The sequence below is a fragment of the Solenopsis invicta genome, chromosome 7 (genome assembly GCF_016802725.1).
Source record: "Solenopsis invicta isolate M01_SB chromosome 7, UNIL_Sinv_3.0, whole genome shotgun sequence".
Taxonomy (NCBI): Eukaryota; Metazoa; Arthropoda; class Insecta; order Hymenoptera; family Formicidae; genus Solenopsis; species Solenopsis invicta.
This window is the reverse complement of record NC_052670.1, coordinates 15,037,728-15,052,568: the sequence shown is the minus strand read 5'-3', so window position 1 is coordinate 15,052,568 and position 14,841 is coordinate 15,037,728. Positions and strand designations below refer to the sequence as shown.

The 14,841-nt window shown below is 31.7% G+C and overlaps 1 protein-coding gene across 8 annotated transcripts in view; it reads right to left on the bottom strand.

Annotated features, from left to right (window-relative positions):
• LOC105195148 (cysteine-rich motor neuron 1 protein) overlaps positions 1-14,841 on the bottom strand; it is a 542,960-nt gene that overhangs the window by 438,189 nt on the left and 89,930 nt on the right. For all 8 annotated transcript variants that reach the window (XM_039452145.1, XM_039452146.1, XM_039452148.1 and 5 more), the window contains one exon: positions 635-682. In XM_039452145.1, the coding sequence (XP_039308079.1) occupies positions 635-682 (48 nt within the window). The remainder of the gene's footprint in view (positions 1-634; positions 683-14,841) is intronic.

The window sequence follows — 14,841 nt, the reverse complement described above, 5'->3', positions numbered from 1 at the left end:
TGCGTAATGCACAAAACGTCGGTGTCGATAAATGCCGAATGATTATCAATCAAATAAGATTACGTCTTATTAGTCTGCTCGGACTCATGAAATATTTGTATAGTAATCGCATTTACCGTGGTCGAATGGAGTGGCGAATTATTGGTATGAAAAACGAGTTGTTGAGAAAATCCGATCAGCGTAGAACCACGTTAATGGATGTGATGCTTATGCCGCGTATATCGTGCGGAAAATAAGAGCGGTATATCATTTTGCTTCGTCAGAGGTACATCGTATCATATCAAAATTAGTCGCGCGCAATCTTCGCTTTCGAGCGAACCTCGAAAGGAACACAAAAATTCCTTCTGCCGATTCACAGGATGACCCGGCACAATTTGTTCCGCCATCGCTGATTTTGAGTTTTCCAGCGACACTTGTTAACTTGACGGACACACATATTAATGCCGAGAGTTGAATGCCGGCTAAAGCCGCGGATACAGTGTCAAAGGAAGAGTCGCGCGCAGTTCACTGTCGGAACGCGAGCTCGTATAATTTCCCTTTAATCCCTTAAACACGATAGCGGATGAATACTAAACATACTCGATTAAAGCCGCCCGTTCGCGAAAACTTCTGGAATTGGTTGAAAGTAACTTACCCTCGATGGCAGTGCTGCTCGGCGTGTCGCCAGAATTATAGAGGTCATCTGAAACAGAAGTTAGAAGTTTATCGGCTGCGGTGGTACTTCTCGGTAGACGGATATTGGGCATGAATTAATTAACGAGTACTTGCGAAACACTTCATTAGATTAAACTTAGATAGCATTCTCGGGCGCGTCCATTATTTCGCGATCGGAAGGGGAAGGGGCGGGGAGGGGGGAGAAGGGGGTAAGGGTGCCGAAGCGACTCCGTTCGATCGAGAACTGCTAACAAGTAAAGTAATTCAGTCTTCGATAATTACGTCTCCGTAATGACCAGCGCCGTAAATGCAATTTAGCTCCATTAAAATACCAAATCGCGTGTCATCCAGCGAAGTAATTGGCATTGATTAAAGAATGAATTCACAAAGAAGATTGTGTTAGTCGGGACCAATTGATAATAGGTAATGTAAAAAGTAACGGAACGAGAAACTGAAAAAAAAAAGTTAAGCGAGGAAGGAATATGAAAATAGAATAAGAAAAAGACAAATTTCTCTTATTGAAAATTACGGATTATCGTTGCGGGAGGATGCCACATTTAAGTTCTTTTTTCTGCAATGACTTTATCATGTTACGGAATTAAACGACGAAGAAATAATGTGATATTCTTGAGATGTTTATCTATTTGTGCCAATAAAGTAAATTAAAGTTTCAATATTCCGGATTGTTGGACAAAATAATTAGTTAAAACTAACATCTTTCCTAAATGTCAAGATATCATAAGTATTTAAACATAACGGTGGGGTTGGAAAGTAATGGATTACTTGTAACACCGTTATCATTATCGTTACTTCTTTCCTACATTTCTATAAAGATAAATATACTATCAAAGGTTAAAATATTAAGAGAAAAAATTAGAAACGTGTTATTAGATAAATTTAATATAAAAAAAGCTTCCTATAGTTTGGAGCTTGTTTTATTATTGATTTTTGAATAATGTAATTTTAAAATTCCATTATCTTACTGTAGCATTACAAAAAAATAACGGTAACGCATTACTTTTTAAAATTAGTAATGAGTCATTTTTTATAAAATGCAACGTAATCAATAAGTAAATAAATAAATAACTCGTTACTTTAAAAAAGTAACATTTCCAATTTTGCGTAATAGAAAATTGCATGTTTTATTTACATGTATCTAGAGTAGATCAAATTTAAATTATAAAAACACCGAAAAGAATGGTGAAACATAAATAAGTAATTTGAAAAAAAAGCTTCTTATGCTTTCATACTTTTACATGTTTAAACAGCATTTTACAAATTTAAAATGTTTAGAAATTTATAAAGCATTTAAAATTTTAAAGTAAGCACTGAATCACACGAAGCTTAGCTATTATATGTCAAATATTACAAAGAGCATATTTTACACAGGTTTATAAAACAAATAGAGGTAAAAAATGAACCAATTTTAATTAAAAAATTTTTTTGTGTTATAAATTTGTTTATCCATACATCGAGAGGATCAATAAAGTCCTTATGTTTCTATGCTACTTTATCTTTTTGTATTTTTACAAATCTTTGTCGATTCTTAGTCGATTAGTTTCGAAGATTTTCCCTTCATAGCTTCTCAACAATAGTAGTAGAGCGAATATTTAATAACGCACAATCAAAATAGCTTCTGATTTATGAAGAAACTATGAGTGGCATTTTCCTCTAAATGACATCTTTATCTTCCGTCTAGAAATATTTTGTCAGGTTTATTTAAAATCGCATAAGGACTTGACTTGCTCTCTAAATCAGAATCAATGTATTATTTAAACAGTAAATGGTCTGAAGACAGTGAACAGCCTGATTTCAGTGCTATATTTATAACAATCAGTGTTACCTGACTAGAAATTTTGTTAGATTTACCTAATAAAGATCTGGATGTGTAAGGTAATTCTGAATAAGGTACACCTAAAAAATTCTCATCAGGTTTGAGTAAAGATAGCCTCTTTAAAATAAAAATAATGAGAAACACTATTAATCTTCTTACATTATCCCGATATTTTAAGGCATAAACTTTTTTAGATTTACATTATCAGTATCATCTAAGGATTTTGCTTCTTCATCCTTATATTTTTAAAAGATATATTTTAGCAAAGTTTCCCACACAATAAAAAGTCCAATTTGAATCTTCCTTATATGGGCTTCCTTATATGGGCTCATCCTTAAATGGGCTATGTACTTTACATCTGCATAATTATTTTCTCACTGACGAATATAACTGACGAATATAATTGACTAGTTTGATAGGTAAAAAGATATAAATATTCGTTGTATTTTTGGCTAACTTGATAAAAAATTATTTGAAAGACTTCACTTGAAATTTTAAGGGTCTGAAAATATTTTGTGAAAAAATACCTCGGAAACGTTTCTTTTTCCCCGATTGCATTTGCGCGCAATAAATGACACAGCCAGCTCTATAAACGTCCTGGTCTTATTAAATATCACCGCTATTGCGGGCAGCGATGCGTTATAGATTATGAATTTGCTTAGGGGTGAGCAATTCAATATTTCGCGCGGCCGCGAACGTTTGCTATACAAATATCCGAATGGATTGCCGCCGGACGTTTAATATAGCGAGTAAATTTTACGCAACATCGACGCGAGTCTCGGGCAAATATCGGATTATTCGAAAGTGCAGGCAAATCCACGGAATAATCTTCCTGGGACGACCGCTGTGATATTTACTATTAATATTTGTCCAGCAGTAACTGCCCTTCACCTTCCATCCAATCAGCTCTTCACGTCATACACTCGCGATAAACATTAAATCAACCGTGACAAATTTTTAGACAGGTACAGCATACTATTATCCTTTTCGCATTGTTGAGATATAAAGTGTAAGAGTCAATAATATAAATCAACAGATCGACTACGTAAAAATATTTAATATTTTTTTTAATACACGGAAGGAACAATTTCACTGGAACACAGACCTGAAAATAATTACGTTAAACCATTTAAAAAATTGTATCGGATATTTAATTTGGTTGCTAGTATGTCAAAACTGGTTGCAACATCGTTATCATGCAAGAGCGTCCTTAACAAAATTATTTTGTTGGCCCAACATAAAGTTATTTTCTGATCTGTGCCCAGCGAAATTTTTAGACGCTGCTGCAGTAAAATTGTTCTTTTAAATACAAATTTCATTCATGAACTTCGTGTAAGGTGAATTATTTTTAATACAGACTGAAATATTTTTGGATTGCTCAACTGTTAAAATAATAAGTTTAGATTATTACAAATTTTTAATTTAAACAGAGCAACAATTATTTTTAGATTTAGCGTACGCGGAAGGAATAATTTTACTGCAGAATCTAAAAATTTCGCTAGACACAGATCAGAAAATAATTTTGTGTAAGACGCTCAAGCATGATAAACCCGCTACTGAATATTTTGACATTCTAACAACTAACTTAAACGTTTGATATAAATTTTTTAGTGATTCAACGTAATTATTTTCAGATCTGTATGTTAACAAAATTGTCCTTTCCGTGTACGTATTCATTTTTCATTTCGGTTTATTTTAGCAGATTGTAGGATATGAATGATAAAAGAGCCATTTTATTGTTAACATTGCTTAGTTTCCTATTAACTCATTTCCATCACGCGCGTCGGTGCTGCGCTAATTATATTTATGTCACGTGCTAATTTTATACAACCTTGCGCGAGTCGTTAATTTATAAATAGATAGCTTTCAACGAAACTAATAGTTTCGTTTCTATTTTGTGGATAAACTATTGTAATTTATCCTTTGTAACTGCGAGCACGACGATGTCCGTCGGGAGATTAAGTTGAATCTAACGATCAATAAAGCGCTCGTGTAATGACCCAATTATTAAGTTATTGGTCGCTGAAGTGTGCGAGACCGTAAGGCACCGGCCATATTGGTATCCGTAATCCTACACTCGAATCCCGCATCCTCGTCCCTCGCAATTATCGTCCCTCGCAATTAGATCGTCGGACATCTGACATTTTTAGATTGGACTTGACTGCGTACGAAAGCGATTGGTGGATACGTCACTCGATCGCGCCTGACCTCGCGTTTATATCGGCACGATTGCGTAGCCTAATGTCTAAACCAGGCTGGATCAACGTTGGGGAATCGTTTTCTCACGATCGCGGTGCTCTGACCCAAAACCCGGCTGAATAAAGATAGATATCCCGTCGCCAAAGGATATCTAATAATAGACATTCCAATTTCAGGCCACTTTTAATGCACTGACATATCTGATTAAGAAATTCATGAATTTGTGATAAGAAGAGGAATAACTTTCCGGGAAAAGTTATTTCGTTGTAATTTGATTTATTTGCTAGGGCCGCAATATGCAATTGGAGTCGGCTAAAAACAATTCTATGAGCATCCTATCTCGATTTGTACGCTTAATTTCCCTCACGAGATTTATAACGCATTTACCAAAGTTCTAAAGTTCATCGCGTTCTTTTTTTCTCTGCCGTCTCTAGTTGTCGATCCAAATGTTGCGAGGATCAATTTCCATACGCAAAAAGAAATTTTACGAGCAAAATTGACCGTGCCAGGCGGTCTCTCTCTCTCTCTCTCTCTCTCTTTCTCTTTCTCTCAAAGAACGTTCGCGCGCCCTTCGAAACTCTGCATGCAGTAAAGTGAAGAGCCAAAGGTTTTCTTAAGACCTTGCCGAGCCAGCACTTCTGACACAATATGACTTTACGTTGTTTCGCCATACTATGTGAGTAAAAAGCGATTGGATCCGGGACGTGAGAGGAGTATCTATGAACGAAGAAGAAATTGCCAAGGGTATAAAGGATCGAGGGACGTCCCGGAATGTTTCATAAACGCTTTCGTTCCATGTTACGTTTTCTGACATGTGGCCAATGAACCAAAATATATTTTGAATCCGGAAACGAAACAGAAGGGGAGTAAAGTAGCGAGACGCACCTTCATATTCTCGCCGCGTAAAAGGAGAACTGCTCGTTTTCTTTATCTTTCGAGAAGTTTTAAAATAATCAATCATGATACTTCGATAGAGATGGAAGCGAGTCAGAAGGGAAGAAAGGTAGGAGGAAAAGAAGAAGGACCAAACTCCTTCTTATCATTAAAAGAAAAATGTATTAATTTCCTGCTCGGCGTTACTTTCAATAATATCATCAGTTTCATAAGCGAGATACAAAGTTTGTTTAGCATTTCGAAAACAGAGTTATAAAGTTTGAAAGCTTCTCGCGAATTATTCGTTCTAACAAAATTGCAAGAAAAAAAAAGTAATCCAGTTATAACAGTTTGTCGTCATTAAGATTTAAGGCATAAAAAAAATCGATTGAAACTTGTTCTGTCTCGAGAAACGAATAATCCTGTCTGTTCTAACAATTAAAGGTTCAACCGATTTCCCAGATGCTTCGAATCAAACGCTTCGACATTGCCAATCGCGGACGGAAAACCCACTCAAACGAATTCTTGCCGTTTAATTTAAGCGTTCGCTAAGTAAAAAAGGCACCGCGAAGTTTTATTAGTTTCCGCAATTCGCTTCATATCCCATGAATTAGCGTGTCGAATAAGTTTGCCATAGGCGCGACTGGCTGTTAAGCTATGACATAAAATGAATCGGGCATAATGGCCTAACGTAAACTGAAATTGAAGGTGCTGCGAAGTCGATTTCGGCGCCGAAGTTCTAGTCGAGTGTAAATTCGCGTCGCACGCGTTATTAAACGAATTAATTTCTGCTAACGACAGGTCGGCCATGGTAACGAGTAAATTATGCAATATATATATATATATATATATATATATATTTAATTATTTATATACAAGGTGTTCCAAAATTTACAAATCAAAATACTATAGCAAAAAAATTTTCAAAAAATTAAGTAAAAAAAATAGTTATTTGTAGACAATAACCTACTATACCGAGAAGTGTATCAACTTAAATTAAAGTTAAGAAAGTGGCCACTCAAAAGCTACACAGATCTTAACGCTTTATAATAATTTCTTAGGTGAATTTATATAATTTACAAGTTGCCTCAAACTGCACGCCGCACATTTACCTGACTTAAAAACCAAGCTGATAAGTAGAACTAGAAAAGTAATATCGCGAAATTAAATTGTCTATCAGTTTAATAATTATGATGCTAACAAGCATTTTTACGATCTCACCCGAAGACTGTGAAGAATGTTAAAAAGAGTTATTTGAAAATTTTGATTTTAAGAAGTAGTTTTAGAGATGTGAAGGCCCCAAATTGATGAATCAGAATTTACATTTATAATAGATGGTTGTTTGTCATGCAGTCACTAATCTACTGCTAGCACGATAGTATTAACGACTCATGAATATGCGACTATCTAAATATAGTTTGTGATTGGCAACTTTAAACCTTTCTATCTCAAAAACTACTTTTTGAAATAAAAATCTATAAATAACTTTTTTTTTAATTAACCGAAAACTTTCCTGCTGTATTTTAATTCGCGAATTTTGGAACATCTTATATACAGGCTGTTCCAAAACTGACGATAAATATTTTAATGACAAATTCTTTAAAAGATTTTAAGACGAAAATTCTGACCAAATTCTACCAAAATTCTCTCAAAATGTTGAGGCTATAATAATTTTCAAATGGGAAGAGTTTAAAGATTATGAACGATAGAGCTAAAATTTCGCGCGCTCAGAGATGACAATGTGCAAAGGATGGCAAGGCACGCTAAATCAAGTGCCTTTAATAATAATAAAATTATTATAAAAATACGCAATAAGAGTTCTATCAAAAAACTAAATTCTATTTATTTATAATAAATTTAATATAAAATTAATCAAATAATATTTGCACATAATGGTTTAATAATTATGACACATCAATATTGATGTGTCAAATATGGATATTGTCAAAATGTCAATCATTAAATAATTACAAAAATAAAAGCCTTTCTAGGAGTCAACGCAGTTATTTATGAGTACAAAATGATGAACTCTATTATTAACAATATTCAGACGTTTTGATCCTCTTATTAAAACCTCACAGTGAACCGCGCAAATTACATCCGCAAAGGTAAACAAAGTTTTTGCCTCCTTCCGCCTCAAGCAAGCTCAAAAAAAGCGTTTGGAAATTATTGTCCGTTATAGTCTGAAGATGAAGCGTCGAATTATTAAGAAAAATGAAGTCAATAATTTGAAAACATAACTTACCAAAAGACGGAAGGCAAGCCGAGTGGTGAGTTAACGAGCCCATGTCGATGAAAGAACAAAATAGGAATGATGTGGAAACACTATTACATTGAATTAAGAGCTCTCCCCAACACGTTCATCTAGTTGCCTCACATCCAATAAGAAACTTTATTATCTATAAGATGCTATCGTTGTAAATACAATCGAATAAATCAATATCACTTTGAAGATTCAATCCTGATTTCTGTTTCTTTATGAAAATCATTTCTGATATAAGATGTTTAGTACTGTTCAATTCTTCATCAAGTATTAAAACATTGTTCCAATCAAAATCATGGTTGAACCACAAGCGATGTTCTGTTTTGTAATCACAGACGTTTCAATCGTATTTAAATACATTAATAAATCTGTGCAACTTATTAAAACCTGTGAAAGCTAGTGAAAGCTCTTTCCACATCACTTCTATAAGCTCGTCGTCTCATTACTCGGCTTGCCTGTCTTCTATTTTTTAATAAGTTTTTGTGTTTTAAAATTATTGACGTTTTAATAATTCGACGCTCCATTTTCAGACTATGACGGACAATAATCAATTTCCAAACATTTGACTTTTTGGGGCTTGCTTAAGGCAAAAGGAGGCAAAAACTCCGTTTACCTTTGCGGATGTAATATTCAGTACATGTAAATCAATTTGTTTATTTCTAAAAATATATTATTATTGCATTTACTAAACTAATAAAATTTAATTACTTATACATTTATTATTACGGCCATTATTATTTGTTTGCTATGTGTAGCTTGCAACAGCGATTTTCAATGATGCTAACTTTTGAGAAGCTAAAATTGTACTCAAATGACCAAGAATTTTCAAAAGTTACAAAATTAATTATAGATAAAATTCAAGTAATTGTGATTTTTGATAGTAAAATGGACCTTAAAGAATTTTGTTTTTGTAAATTTATTTTTAATATGGATCTTAAGAACACAAGCATTTAATAAAGCTTAATGTTAAAGTGAAAAAAGTTTTTTTTTTGTTTATTTACAAATGTTACATGAAATATGATTTTATTTTTATGTGTGATTAAAATAAACATTTTATCTTTACTTAGTGTATTTCAATATTTCCATAAATAAAATTTACAAAAAATAAAATAAAATCAGTTCTACCTAGTTTCACCTTATCAAGTACCTTAGCAGTTTTGTGTAAATGTATAGATTTTGTTTTTATGATTTATTTTTGGAAACGAAATCTCTATTGGGAACCGTAAATTTGTTGATTGAAAACCAGCACACGAATTATTTTAAATAATACAATCAAAATTTTGTTGATATCTTCATGGAATAAATTCACATGGAAAAATCTTCGCTATAAAAATATATTGTAAATATCAGAGTATAAACGTAATAGAGATACAATGCAGTTTCATTCGCACATGTACACTGTGTACCTATTATTGCATCCCGTATTTTGCGGAATTTCCTACACATTGCAATTTCAAGGTGTAATACACCCGTGACGAAATCAATAATTTTTTTATTGCGGTTAGTGAACAATATCAGGCATTGCGCTCAATTAACCGAGGGACAATTACTTTCAATGAGGTCCAATGAAATTCGCGGCGCGTTCCAAACACAGTTTGTTTCACTGCAGGAGATGATACCACTAAAATGTCTCTATTCAAATCAGTTTGCTGCTTTCAGTGATGTCTACTCTGAAAATATTCGTCATTCATCATCGAACGTTTGCGAAAAGTAACGAAATGGATTTTTCATACTGTTATAAGCGAGTTAACGTAACAATTTTGCATAAGAAATCAAACACTATATTTCTTCACTTCTTTCCTCATTTTATTTTCTTTCTAATTTTTTCTAGTGGGGCATATACGTCATAGTGTCTTTAAAAAATTCAGTTCAACTGAGTCTTTTTTTAAAGGCAATTGTTTAAACTTTACTTTAAAGTTTAAACTAAACTAAGTAAAAAATATTGGGATAAATACAATCATAAAGCTTAACTAATTATTTACTTAATAAATTTACTTAATAAAAATCTTTATTATATAGTATATCAGAAATATTATGTATTTATGATAATTATTGAATATATTAATCCTTTTAGGTTTACGAAATAATAATGGCTTTGTTTACGAAATAATTCGACATAATGCGCAATATTGCTTTCATAGCAATTACTGTAATAATATAATTGATAATATACATCTTTCTGATGATATTTATATATTAAACATAATATATAAACGTCATAATTTTTAAGTCTTTCCTATTTCAATAATAAGAAAAATAACTATTGATGGAGAAATACTATTGATTGATACTGCAAGGAAAAAACGCTCATAGTAAACAATTGCATTATAAATAATTACATCGAATGAATTCTAAAATACGCTCAGTTATACCCATAATAGATAATTTTATTACAATTTAATAAAATTTTATTTTTGGATTCCGCTGTATTAAATCCGCTATTTTGAATTTTTACGTTTCGACATTTTTTTTCATATTCAGTAATTCAAAAAAATTTTCTAATAAGTCATTACAATTTCATAATATTTCATAATATTTTTTATAATATTTTTAATTTTATATTTTATTTTTTGAATTCGCCACTTGGGTTCTCCATTTTGAATTGTTATGTTTCGACCGCATTTTGGTATTCGGTAATTCTCCGAATCTTTAAAAATAACTAGATAATATCATTTCTCAAGGAAAGTCAGATCTAAAAAGGTTAATGTACTCAATAATTATTATAAATAAATAACATTTCTGATACACAATAATAAAGACAATAACATGAAATATTTTGAGTGGAAAAAATAGAAAACGTCTATAGTACTCATGATACTTTCGTAACTGATTAATTTACTTATATTAGTTTAAATGCGATATGATGCTGATATTTAAAAGCAAATCATTGCGCGGCTTATGAATTTAATGTATGAAAGGAAATGCCTCGGTTCACCGAAACGGACTCGGTTGGCTGGTTCCTTTGTTCCTCTTTTGGACTTAGGGATTTTACTCGTGTACTTAACTCACTGGCAAAAGAACAATCCGTCTGCCTTCTACCTTTATAGAACGTACGCGATTAAACTTTTCTCAACGAATCGAATTTAACTTTCTGCACCGTCCGGGGTAACTACTTTTGTTACTCGTTCACCAACAACCTCGTTACACGTTGAACACCGCACTGTGTCGAGATGGACTTCTGGAAGTTGCACTCGAAAGAAGAACGAGTTAACTATTGATTCTGAGCAACTCCGGATGAGAGCTCTAATCATAACTGTTATGGAGTCCCCCACACGCAGTTATTTCTTTTGACATGAACAATTATTGGATCTGAGAGCAGGCGAAATCAAATGCGCGTGACAGTCGATTAATGTAATAGAGGAAAGTTGCCAGTAATGGCATTCCGTTTTGTTTTGAGATAATATTTCTTAAACGAAAGTTAAACATAAAACTTTACAAACATGAAAGTATCTTCTATCGGATGGCATAGCATTTTTTATAATAATATTTTGTATTTTGTAACAATTAATGTTTTTGCAACATAGTACCTGAGAAATTGAGTTCCAAAACTGGCACAGTAGGCAGTAATGACAGAATTGAAGCACGAACACGTAAGGAAGGTATTAACTATAAAATAAATTAATACACTAAATAAATTTTTGTGTGTTAAACAAAATTTATAAAATTAAAATGCTAGAATTAAGCTAGTGCCCTCTCACTTCATGTTTTTTATTTTGCATCTTATTAGTGGATCCATCGTATTCGGTACTATCTTTTTTACTTTAAGGTATTAAAGAAAATATAAAAAAATTTATGATACATTTACTAACATTGTAGTTAAAAATTTCGTAGTTATTGACGTAGTTATTGTTCTCGCGGAAAGATTTACCGCTTTACGCTGCACAGATTTTATGTTCCAAACTGCATTACGTGAAAAATATGAAAGAGAAGATATACGCAAATTAATAATAAAAAAGATCAAGAAAAGTATAAACAAACAATTTTAAGAAACTACAAATATGTAAGATATTATTAATAATATATTTATTATTATGTCAATTTGCAAGAGAAAATCGTGTAAATTTTATTTTTGTTTTGAAAACATTCGTTTTCAGCAGATTTTTTATATAGAAAAAATTGTGAATGTATAAACGGATTTTTTTTTCGTTAATTATCTAAGCAAATTATGTTTTAATTAGTATTAATACAGTGTATTATTTAGTTTTCGAAAAATAAAGGTGTGCAGCTTTAAGTGCCCTAAAAGAAAAGAGAGCATTCATTTTTATTAAATAACTTTATTATCAATATTTTATATTAAAACTTGAATGAATATGTTCGTCAAAATGTTGTTTAATAGATTTTAGACTAGAAATAATGAAATATTTACTTTTAGGTTTTATAAAAGTGATTTAGAAAAGTGAAACGCACACACTGCATAATCGATAGAAGAAAAAAAATGATAGTAATGATTAACCCACAAATAATTTAAAAAAATTTATGTAGTTTAAAAAACACACAGTATTTTGTTATAAAATTTTATATTTTTAATTTTCCTAATTTAAAATTTTCCTGCGTTCAGAGAAACTTTAGAGATATCACTAGAAATATTCATTTTATTCTTATTTAACATTAAACAATGAGCATAAAATGGTATTTTTAATGTTTGTAAACTCTTTTAAAGTAACAATCGATTTATTGAAAAAATATTTTGATATAAAACTTTTGACTATTAAAAATAAATATTAACAAAATCCCATATTGTTTAACTCGAAACTGTGTACAACTGAATAAAAAAAAAATTAAATAACAAAAAACACTCGAGTGTACAGTGCACATATATTCGTGTGTCAATACGCTCAAGTTTAAAAACAATGAGGAAGTATGAGTAACTGAATGCCAAAATGTATCTTGAAAAGGTTTAGAAGTGCTCAAAAGTAAAAATGCTTTGTAACAATTGTCAGCTAGTGTGTATTAGCATATTAGCGCCATTAAAAGAAATGGCGAGCGACTAAATAAATAATTCCATAAGGAATTGTTAGAATTCGTCATTTAATAATGGAGATAATAGGGATAGCCATAATATCCACAGTAGCCATAATATCCTTTCTCCTCTATTTTTCCCTTTACATCATTTTCTTTTACATGTATATGAAATACAAATCTCCAAAACATAATTACTTATAATTCTTTCAACGAAAGAAAAGTTTAGAAAAAAATTATTTTGTATTGTTAGAAATGTCATTTCTTTTTGATGATGGAATCATTAAAAAATTGCGGATATCTTTTTAAAAGGACACTCAATATTAATGCATTTGCGTGAAAGAAAGTGCGCAAAGTTCAATTAGTTTTTGTATAGGGACAGCCACAGTATATCGGAAATCACGTTGGCTAATCGAGAAATGTATAAAAAGCCCTTTCAAGTTTTAGCGGGGCAACACAATCTTCTCTCTCACATGATGGTTGTTTTTGCGTGTTTTAATCAGAAACGACGAAACCGATAACGAACGAACGAATGAGCGTTGCGTCACGAACGTGGCCCGTAGTTGTGTCTTTTTCTCATTACCGGTATACCATCTGTCCCCTTCAGTTTGGTTTGGTTTTCCCGTTTTTCTTAGCCGTTGTCCTCACCTCCGACACTATTTATGTTTTCTTTTCATTAACGCCGCGGTTTGTTTGCGAACCCGACACAGTTTCATTCACCTTGCTACTGTTTCGCTTTTTTTATTCACATTTTTGTGAACGTTGGCTGCGCTGACAAGGAGACGGCTGAAAAGGCACGTTCTTTTGGAATAACGACAGATAAAAACACGACGATTAATGTCGGGCAATAAGACTATATACATGTACTCGAATGGTGACTGTCAATTCTTAACTCCTTCGTTCCCAACCGGTTTCCAACCGCGATCCACGTTTTACTTTATTTACGTGCATGCAAACACAAACAAGTCCATCCGAAAATTCAAGCTTCAGGTTTGTCCTTAATTTTCGCTAAGAAAATATAATCACCGCAATTATACTGCAGGTTGTTTCTTTTTATGCTTAAAAATAAAATCCCATTGTTTAAATATTCTTGAAAAATGTTTAAGATATGCAGAAATGGAAGCATCCCGTCCGATGTTATGTTGCAACTGACCACACCCATTAACAGCGATCGGTGCTTATAATTTTTTTTCAAAGGAACAACCAATCAGAAAATTTTATAATAAATAAATTAACCAATTGGCGACAAATGGACAATCGAATCCTATTCCGATAGCATACATTCACTCAAATCAAGCATTGCCATAAAAAATTTTCAATGTTCTAGCATAAAGAAAAAAATAGTTATAATTATCATAATTTAATTATAGTTTATAGTCATTTTTAATATGAATTATACATTTAGTTATTCAATTACGCAAATATTATAGTTGTTCATTATTATTACTAGGTAAATAGTAAACAAAATTGAAAAAATATTCGCTATAGCTGTGCTACATTTATTATATAAAAACATTTATTTTATTTCTATCCACATCTTTTAATAGCTATATTAATATTTGAAATTATCAAAATTTATACACTAAAAAGAAGTTTTTATGCTCAAGTAAAATATTTATTTTGACATTAATTCCTTGATTAAAATGCAGATTAGCATAAAATAATTTATTTTTAAACTCGGAAAATATTTTTTAAACCAAGGAAATGACGTTGAAATAAATATATTTACTTAAACATAATAAATTTTTTCATAATTTGTAGACCTATGAACACAAGTTTATTAATATAACAATAACTATAAAAATGGTATTCCTAATCATAATTTTTTTACCATACAATTATAGTTACGAATATCAAACACTTTTCTCTCAGTGGGCCAAAAAGTTTTATATTGAATTAACGAATGCTAATCAGCAATGTAAAAAATATCGGGTGTCACCCTGCAGAAATGACTCGTTAAAAAGGAAAGAAACAAAGGCTCTCTCGTGGCTGAATGAAAATTTTGTGATTAAAAGGATTAACGACAGTAAAATAAACAAATAGCGGACGTAATTGTTTG